An 11,012-nucleotide genomic window follows, 5' to 3' on the forward strand; every position below is an offset into this window, starting at 1 on the left:
TTATATTCTATACTGAACATTATTTCTGTTAAGTGAAAAGACTTCTGTCTAAGCAAAGTCAGACCATTAAATCATTCAAAATCAAGGCATGATCATATTTCATTTTGGTAAAATAATCGTAATCTAGAGGTCTTTGCCTTTCATATAAGCCACTTCTGATACCAAATGATCAACTAGAAGTCAAGTTACTATTTGTTCTTCCTAAAACTTGAATAAACGACAAGGCTTTTGTCAGGTTGTGTCTTTCTTCCAGATTCTATGATGGATTATTAGTTTGTTCATATTTTCATAAATGTACAAAGTGTCTCAGTGCCATGTTTAACTTTGTAAGTATTTTTTTTATTAATACATGTCAAAATAAACCGTTTTAGTGATTTTATGAACCATTATACCTCTTGAAACCTTGGTTTGCAGCGAGAACAGTTGAGACGACATATAGACCACACTGTCCATGATAACTGTACGGCGATTCCACATGACAGACGTCCAGGAATTGCTGGCGAAGTCTGTAGTTCCCCTAGCAACTGCGGGACAGGCTAAATACAGACACATGACTCATTTCTTATGATCATATCAAGGTAACCAATTTATGCTAGATTATTTTAGGGCTTATAGCAAAGTCTGAACACTTGTCTCTAATCAGCAGTAATCAGATGTACAATGTTTTGAGATATTTTGTTCAAACCCAGAGAGATACAGAAAATGAGTCAGAAAACCAATAGACAAGCACTTTTTACATCTGCATGTATTAAACTGTAACCAGTGACATCAATACCAACATTTATTGTAGAATTTGACTTCAAGTTATTCTTACAGTTTAGAAAAGTTGAAGATGACATGAACTGGAAATTCAAAGCGGTTGTGAATAATTTAACTATGTCTGTTTAGTTTATTTAGATTTTATGTTTTATCAAATGATGCAGAATTTCAATGTTAAGTTTGATCAAACCTCACAATTTCTTTAGTGAGTCAGTTTTACATTCATTTTTGAAGCACAATGGCCACATAAATCCAACTACTGATGGATAGAACCGAGCCTACATTTTATTCTGTTTTGATATCATGTTGAAATTGTAAAATGTGAAATAATGTTCCAAATGCCAAAACTTTGATCTTTCATCTTTAAATAAACATAAAATACCATATAAAATATAAATATATATATTTTTTCTTGTCATTTTCAAATAAGAATTAGCCGTTTTAATGACTTAGCCCTGCTTTTTTTGAAAGAACTGGAAAACTTCCATCCAGAATGTAATTTTTTTTAGAGGTCCTTCCATGTGTAACAGGATCAAAAGCCATTCTCAAATATTATATAAAAAAATGATATAAACTGGCAGTGAGGTTATCAAAAAGTACGCTGAAGACACAGTGCTGTTCTGCATGTCCTTCAGTAAAATGTCAAAAAAATACTTTGACTGCTTAATTTTAGTTTATTAAAAGTTTTAAGGTAACTGATTTATCAGGGATCACTCTGGTGGCTGAGAGAGCGTGCTGCAATTTAAGAAAATATATTCAATTAAAAAAAAAAAAAAAACGCCAGCAAATTAAGAAAAGACCTTCATCCATTTGACAGCACACATGCTGCAAATCCTCACAATGTGTACACAATAAAATGCTCTGCATTTTCACACAACGCAAACAATTTCTGAAAACAAAACGTTGCATTTTTTTTACACAACACAAAAACAACAGAACATAACGGAAATGTTTCAAGGGGACCCAAAAGCGTGACGGACACCGATGTGCCGTGACCATTGCTCAGTAAAGTTGTGGGTGATCTTTGAAAGGTGAGTTTTTTTGTTTGTGTATCTTAACATCCTGATTCTCTTGTCTTTTGTATTTGATTAGCCTAAATAACCATAACCTAATTAGCCAGGTCTGTAACATTTTAGGGTCTCCTTGAAACATTTCCATTCTGTTCCTGCTATTTGAAAGTGTTGTGAGAAAATGCAGCATGTTTTATTAAAAATGTGTTTTCGATGTGAGAAAACGCAGCGCGTTTTATTATTTTGTTTTTGGGTTATGAGCGAATGCAGCATGTTTTTTTTTTAAATACGTTTGCGTTGTGAAAATTTTTAATGTGCACGGTCAAACAGATGAAGTTATTTTCTTAATTTGCTGGCGTTTTTTTGTAATGGCATGTGTTTTCTTAATTTGTAGCACTTTAAGCTCTCTCGGCCACCAAAGGTTGCCACAGTGCAATGAACAACCAATTACTCTGGCATAGATTTTATGCAGCAGATGCCCTTCTAGCTGCAAACCAGCACTAAGAGTACACTAACTCTTAAACACCCAGTGCTGGGAAATGCCCATAATTGCTCCATGTCACACATATACATGCACACTCATACACTATGGGCAATTCATTTATATCGCATGCCATTGGACTGTGAGGGAAACCGGAGGATCTGGAAGAAACTCAAGCGAACATGAGGAGAACATGCACACTACACAAAAAAAGACATCCTAGCCAAGCCGAGACTTGAACCAGATACCCTCTTGATCACCAATCCACTCGTTAAGTATATCCCATACAGTAAATATATATTTTTACCCTTAATTTTAAAAAAAAAATATCTTGTAACTGTGAGGCACAATAAAATATATAATAAAATAGTACATTTAAATGCAACCTTCATATAACATATACATTTTAATATGTATTGCAGGGTTAAGACCATTTCTTAAGTAATGAAACTATTAATTTTCAAGTAAATTATTGTAATGTTTACATATGTTTAAATACATTTAATAATACATAAAAATAGTTGTATATTTTGAGATATAAAAAATATCTATCTATCTATCTATCTATCTGTCTGTCTGTCTGTCTGTCCGTCTCAAATTTGTGTTGTTGACTTATTTTAAATGCAGAGAACTGAGAGAGTTGCTAGGCACCATCAAAAAGTAAAATGCAGACCCAGTGGCACTCATTCAGCAAGGAGATGAGAAAGGTGTCGAAGGCTGCAATTGTCACAATAATAGCTTACAGGTGTTTCTTTACACAGAGTTCTCACTCACTATTTCACACGTTTTCGGAGAGAACATTAATAGAATGATCTACCCAAAACACACATCTTGAAAATGTTGCTTGTTGACAAAAATTGTTTATAAACATTGCTGAAAGCAATCATTTTAGGCTGAAGCACGTCAGAAGGAATGTGACAAGCTAAGCAAGTATAGCAGGACCATTAGGACACTGGAATGGCATGCTTATTTTTCAACATCTGCATTTGCAGTCATTTACACAGCAACACTAATTTAAAATCTAATAAAAAATATATATAATAAAAATCTGTAAGAGTCCAGCAGTGGAGTTTGTTAAATGTAACACCCAGGTCAGGTCTCTTCATCAAGTGTGCAGCATCCTGACTTTCCAGCACATCCACCAGCCTGACCTCATCATAGATTTTATGAAGCACTGCTCTAAATATAAAATATAAAAAAACATAAATATAAAATAAAGTACACTCCCTTCTGTCAAATTTTTTTAAATCTGTGTAGCAAACCATCACCATTTTCCATTACAGATTTATTTATAAGTTAAAGTTTCAACTTAAAGTCATAGTTCACCCAAAATTGAAGATAGTCACGAACCTGTTTAGTTGTCTTTTTTCAGTTAAACACAAATATGATACTTTGAAAAATGTTGAAAACCTATAACCATTGACTTCTATAGTATTTGTATTTATTATAGAAGTCGATGGTTACAGGTTATTAACATTTTTCAAATTATCTTATTTTGTGTTCAACTGAAAAAGCAAACTCTTAAAGGTTTGGAACCACTTGAGGTTGAATAAATGGTAAGTAAATGTTCAACTTTGAGTGCACTTACTTGCTTACTCCCAGGGCAGTTTATATCGAAGGGGATATTTAGCCACACCATGTAGGCGTTTCGTAACATCTAATTATTTTACAAGAGAAGTCATTAACTCAAAGCTCAAGCCCCAACCTGGAGGACCAGGACATACACACATACACTATCTACAATTTAGCTTACCTCGTTTACCTATGGCGCTTGTCTAAGGACTGTGGGAGATAAGGATGACTCGGGGATAACATGAAAATTCCACAAAGAAATGTCAACTGGCCCAGCCAGGGCTCGAACCAGCGACCCTATTGCTGTGAGGTGACAGCACTACCCACTGTGCCACCGTGCTGCATCCACTTTGAGCGATCTATCCACTTAAAATGTGATCACACTACTTATTTAAAAAATTTTTTGTTTGTTTTACAGTTAAAATGTAGTAGCTCTAAGGTTAAAGTAAACATTTAAAAATGACAATTAGTATCCTGGGGCTGCACTGCCATTCTTAAATGGCAGTCAAATAATTTGCATAAAAGGAGAAGAATTTTGGTACAGAAATTAGCATGACACTGAATGATATTTTAGCAGGTTCCGTCTTAAAATAATAATGCCCATTATTCTTTTTTTTTCAGATTTTTAATTAATTATATACTAAATACCACACGCATACGCACACTCTACTAAAACTAAGATTAAAAAATACCTAAAACTATGTTCAGTTTTTATTTCTGTAATGTTTAAAAAACACTTTTCATCTTTGACTGGTGTCTGTCACAATATTAAACAGCACTTCTACAGGCATGTGGGGTTAACATTTTTTTATTTGTGCAAATGCCATGAAATCAATGATATTTTGTTGTAACTGATTTACAATTAGATTATACATACAATACATGAAGGGAGGGGGAGTCATAATTTCAAAAAAAGGGAAACAAGATGCAAGAGAAGGCTTCGGACATTGGTTTGGATTCACAGCCACAGCTACTCATTCATTAATAGAGTCTATACACGTTCAACCATTCCACATATTAGTCAACACACTGTCCCACTCCACCTAAGTGTCTGCCGTGAAAGTAAAAGGTTGAGAAACAGGACTATTCATTAGTTACACGAATGTGTTTAACTTAGCACAGCTTTTAAAATATTAATGCTGAAACAAAACAAAAAGACAAACAGAATCAAGTGTAGGTCCTCTAATTGAAGACTTGAACAATGCGTGGCTCAATAAAAGTTCTGCATTTTTGCTCCAGTTTGGCCAGCGGGACAAAGAAGTGCTGTAGCAACACTAGAACGGTTATATTTCTCTCTTAAATATGTATTTTTTTTTACTCTTGCTCATTTGTATGGCAACAATATTATTAATAGGGAATGGCAGTTTGAAGGAAGCGCGGAGTAGGAGTGCAGTGCATAAATTGTTCTCTAAGGAATTCACAAGAAAACGCCTCACAAAAATCAGTAAGACAGAGGCAGAGGGCAGAGGACGAAAACAACCGACTGAAAAGTATGAGAAATGAGAAATGAGCAGAGAGGCAGGTGGGTTTGGCTTCGTTTTTTTCCCCTGGCTGGAATACCCTGGTGTGCACATGTGGGCATATACATAAATCTCTCTATATACGTGTGTGTGTGTGTGTGTGTGTACACAAATATAAATGTGGATGTGTGAGGCACCTACAGCACCAGCCCTTCGTAAGCAGGTCCCTCAGACTCGGGCGACTCTCTCTGCAGACGCAGGTGCTCCAGTGTGTTGTGGAAGTGTTTGTTGATCTGCTCCGTCTCCTCGCTGGCCTCCAGGTTCGGGAGATCTTCACGGATCTTCTGGATCAGCTGATTCAGGACCTGGACCGTCACCTGTCGAGCAAACACAGACAGATAGATTGTGTGAAAACAGGCTGATCTGTGATGAAGAAAGACAGTGTTTGTAAAGAAACGCTGCACACTAAAGGTAGAGCGACAGTTTCTTGGTAACAAAGTGGTGTGCGAGATCATAAATTGTTGTGATTTGATTAACTAGTTTAATTTATGCAAATATATTTACATGGAATTAGCAAGACAATATATGCAAGCACAAGTTAATATGGCAATGCTATTCTGTACAGCCGTATAGAAAAACCAATACACACAGTCAGTGTAGTTATATTGTAGACACAATAGATTCATGAGCTGATTCAAGTCAAATATTGTGCATGACCAGTGTGGATGCATTATCATTTCCACTTGTGTTTGGATTTCACCAAAATAATTCTCTTTATTTCATCACACTTTAAATCAATTTTGCAGGAGCTCTCAGTGCATTTCTAAAGTGCTTCTGAGTGAACAAGGCCTTATTGCGAAAAGAGAATAAGAAGAAGAGAATAAGACGGATGTGGAATGCAAATATGATTTCGATCCTAATCTTTATTATTATTACCTTGTTTGGTGCACCTTCTTACAACACATTCCGTAATGATCAAGTGTTTGCTCTGGAGACGAAGAGTGTGAATGCATTTTGTACAAGAATGTTTACACCATGACAAAAAAAGTAATGCATTAGAGATTAGACATTAGCGCAAACTTTTTTAGACGGTTGTATTTAGTGCTGTTCACTTGTAATCAGATTGATGAAAACACATTTTAATAAACAGAGCTTAAATTAACATCTGACTACATAAACTGCATATTTTTTTATACAATTAAAAAAATGAAACTAATCCTTTTAGGAATATGGCTGTAACATATTAAAACGTAGAAAAGGTGAGGTTTGTGGACACTTTCCAGACGCATCATGAATCCTGTTTCTTTATTAAATGTTACCATCCAATTATATTAGATAGTGTATTTGTTAATGATCACTAAAGCTGAAATTTAGCTTTACAATCTTTAATAATTAATAAATGACATTTTAAAATATAGTCGAAAAAGAAAATATTTACTTGGATATTATTCTATATCAATGTTTTTAATCAATGTTTGCACACTGGTGGTGGATGAGGAGATTCCCCCCAAAAATGTGTAAAGAGCTTTGAGTGTCCAGAAAAGTGCTATATAAATGTGCGGAATTATTATTATTTATATTATTATTATTTTTATTATCTTTAAAATCACATAAATGCAGCTTGGTGAAAATAAAATACATTAAAAAAACAAAAACAAAATCTTACTATCCCCAAACTTCAAAACATTAGTGTACACGGCCATATATTTAGAAGAGAGGATGACATACTATTTCTGTAGGAAGACAGTTCTGCTGATTATAATGGCTGTGCTTTCAATCATGTTTCTATAAATGTGGGTCATCTCTCTCTCTCTGTTCAGATACTGTAAAAAAAAACTGTGCCAGGCACTGAAGCACTAAAAGTAAGCTCTGAGAGCAATTAACCCAGACACCTGGAGATGAGATCTCAGGTAAATTCACACACCCACACATTCAGAGATGTCACAGTCTCATAAACACACAAGAATAACTTTGGTGTGAACGACTATGGATTTATGGGGAACATTCAATTCTGTTGCTGTGTTGTACAAAGTTACATCACAGAAACAATACACAGACAGTGATGTTTGAACACCAGATGCTGACCATATGCTGTTGGTCCTCTGTGTGCTGCCAATACTGTGCTGACCCACTGATGTCCGGGCTGTAACAAGAACCCCGTGGGTGTTCTGTGGTCTCTGGCACCCAGACATAGCAGCAGATTCAAGCCCTGTCGCAAACTAGAGCCGCCTTAGATCAAACTTGTTGGTCCAGCACATCCCACAGATGCTCAGCTGAATTGAGATCTGGGGAATTTGGAGGCCCTAGCAACGCATTGCATTCTTCATCATGTTCTTCATTCCTGTTCAATGTGTGCAGTGCTGGTTTCAGAGTCAAATTAAAGACTTTTAAAAGAACCATTCAAGATCATTTATGACAATTTTTTTCTAATGGCCAGGTTGAAAAGATTTTTACTTGCCGTGTCAAAACAATTCATATTCAGTTATTTCTTAGCCAGATGTTTTCAATAATGTAACAAAACTTACTCTATTTGTATAGATACAAAAACTATAAACGATTATGGGCTCTATTTTAACGATCTAACTTCTAAGCGCAAAGTCTAAAGCGTCTGACGCAAAAGCATTAAGGGCGTGTCTAAATAAACTTGTCTGCGCCGTGGTGCATGGTCTAAAAGGGTTGTGCTTATTCTCTTAATGAGCTATAGATGAGTTTTAAGCATAACTGTATTAAAACAATCAGTCTCATCTCCCATTCCCTTCAAGAATTAGTTGCATTGCGCCATGGCGCATTAGGTATTTACATGGCAGACTTTGTGAGAGGAAATACTGAACGCTTTACTAGCGAGAAAACAGTTAAACAGACTATCTGCAGTGCGAGGATAAAGAACGAGCCTCCTCCATTCGGCCTCTTTACTTTTACTCCTTTATTTTCAGGGATGTGGAAACGGTGTTGTACACACTCGACTGAAGACATCCATTAGCCTATATAAATAATTTCATTTGTTAAGTGCAAAGATTTCCTCTTAAAACTATTTCTAAATTCAGTTGTAATTTCCAGCACACAAACAAATGAACTGTCAAATGTGTCAAAAACCGAGTTGGAGTTATATCCAAACACGTCTATATTCTTAGCCACAGCTATATCACCCTGCAGCCCCAGACCGGTTTCTCACTAAAGCTAAGCAGGGCTGAGCCTGGTCAGTACCTGGAAGGGAGACCACGTGGGAAAACTATAGGTTGCTGTTGGAAGTGGTGTTAGAGAGGCCAGCAAGGGGCGCTCAAACTGCGGTCTGTGTGAGCCCTAATGTCTCTCCACTCCTCCAATAGCTGGTGTGTGGTGAGCGCACTGGCGCTGTTGTCCTGTGGCTGCCGTTGTATCATCCAAGTGGATGCTGCACACTGGTGGTGGTGTGGAAAGACCCCCCCCCCATATTGTAAAGCGCTTTGGGTGTATGGCCAAACACAATAAATGTGCTATATAAATATACATTACATTACGCCCCATATTGTGATGAAGATGTCTACAAAACCAGACAGGTGGACAAACCTAAACTTGTTTTTAATAAAAAAAATATATAATTATGCATATAATAAATAACACCAATAATAATAATAATAATTATAATAATAATAATATTATAATAAAAATTGTCATGAATAAACTGAAAAAGGCCCTTGACATAAAGAAGGCATGGCATATCTGTGTAGTGAATAATAATTTAATCCTTTATTTTTTTTCCATAAGTAATTTGTGCAATGCTGTACATGCTGTGTATTAAGCAATATGTAAGCTTTGAACCCACAAACACATAACTAACGCTTTCTTTGCTGGACTTTATACCAGCATTTAAATGGTCAATGGCGCAGTCTATTTCAGTTCTTCAAAATAGCAATGCCACAACAATGCACTTTAACACACCTCCTTTATAGACAGACACACGCATGAGTCCACAAATTAGTGCAAATTAATTTCCTATTTAATCAAAGTGGTGCAAAACATGAAAATTAGTGTTGCGCTAGTCTGAAAATACCAACAAAACACGCAAAATATGTCTTGCGTCTTATTGTGCTGGGTGTATGATAGGGTTCTGAATGCACAATCAACTGTCCTGATTAGTGTCCTCATTGTTTAGTAATATATTAAACCATATTGGTAAATAGAGTTAATATATAAGACTTTTGTTAGAAGTTTTATTGAGATGGATTGTTGGGGATTAAATGGGTGTTCAAGTCCTGATTACGTAACTTTACATGAACATTAGAAAATTAAGACCAGTTTAAAATGATTTAAGACCTACAACACAATATTTCAGGAAAATTAAAACTTTAAGGCCTAAAATATTGTTTTTAATTATATTTTGCCCTGATTATCATGCTGAAACACCATGAGACACTTCCATCAGAGAACACTATGGCCAAAAATAGGGAAAAGAAAATAGGACTCAGACAAGTTGACCTTTTCCCACTGCTCAACTGACACTTACATGGCCATTGATTGTGCTTTCCACTTTGAACAGGAACACACTTGTGACACATTCCATCGTACTACAGTAGACATTCAGCTGGCTCAGACTAAATGGAACAGACGTTGTTGCATATGTGAATTGATGAGATAAAACGCAAGATGCTTCCGGTTTATTGTCATCCCATACAAAATCCATGCGTTTAAGATCCGATTTCTAAAAAAAAAAAAAACAGCAATCATCATCACTGCCTGGCTGGGATACGATATAAAGTGGGTATCGGACCAAACAAGAAGCGCTGCATTAAATTATATTTCCCCCGCCATATCTTTAAAATATGGAAATTAATTTTACCCTAGTTTTTTCGATGGAGTTTCTGCGCTAGCCTGCAGCTAATGACGGCGCCTGCATTTAAATGGGTTTTCATCTTTTTTTTAAACCTTAACAACCAAATGAATGCTTAAATCTATTAAACTGAACGTATTGTTATTACATTACATCGATGCTGTATAAGGAACCGTATGAAACTAAAAAAAGCCATAAAATTTTCACCAGAAGTTGATCAATGGCTAAAAAAAACACTAGCTGTGCAATTAGCTCATTGTCACGGTGGTGCTGATAACAGAGCTCCTCCTAATATAACACAAAATCATTAGCTGGGCCTTGGTAAGACACCAAATGTGTTTTTTGCGTTGAGAGGCGCCTTTTTTGAATGGTTTACTAACGGCTGCAAGCGTTATGCGCGCCTCATGTTTTAACCGCCTGCTGCGCCTTGCATTTTTGCCCTTGCCTGCAGTCCGCTCAGTTGTTATCTTTGAGCATCTTGTCAGTAACTGCTTTTTTCATTCTCCAATAAAATGAAAGCAGAGGCGGGGTTTCCTTTGACTTGCCTGCTGTGTTTGTCTAGTCAAGATAACGTTGGAGACTTTGGAAGATGGAGGAGAGATTTGTGGTTGCTGTTTTGAGCTATCCGGTTCTGTATGACTCACAAATCCTAAATTTCACAATATTAAATTTATATTAATATCAACAGCAACACTCTCGCACAATACCCAGCTGATTCAGTTGTTGCCTAGCGACATAAAAAAAAGAGAACCACGCTTATTTTTTTCTTGTCAACAAAAAAGGCAGTGAGGTGCGCCTCACGTTTTTGGAACGTAACTCCGCGTTCGGTGTGATCGGCCCCTAACAGAAGTGTAATGTAAATAGTGATATGGATGATGATCAAATATTAAAATTTTTGGACTATTTTTTTATTATCTGATATT

General features: G+C 36.0%; 1 protein-coding gene across 1 annotated transcript in view; it reads right to left on the reverse strand.

The window, feature by feature from the left end:
• Positions 1-4,614: 4,614 nt before the first annotated feature.
• Positions 4,615-11,012, reverse strand: part of vps35 (VPS35 retromer complex component) — a 55,256-nt gene continuing 48,858 nt past the window's right edge. The window contains exon 17 of the mRNA NM_001025517.2: positions 4,615-5,659. Coding sequence (NP_001020688.2) covers positions 5,480-5,659 — 180 coding nt within the window. The 3' untranslated portion in view covers positions 4,615-5,479. The remainder of the gene's footprint in view (positions 5,660-11,012) is intronic.

The sequence above is a fragment of the Danio rerio genome, chromosome 7, assembly GCF_049306965.1.
Source record: "Danio rerio strain Tuebingen ecotype United States chromosome 7, GRCz12tu, whole genome shotgun sequence".
In the NCBI taxonomy this organism is placed as follows: Eukaryota; Metazoa; Chordata; class Actinopteri; order Cypriniformes; family Danionidae; genus Danio; species Danio rerio.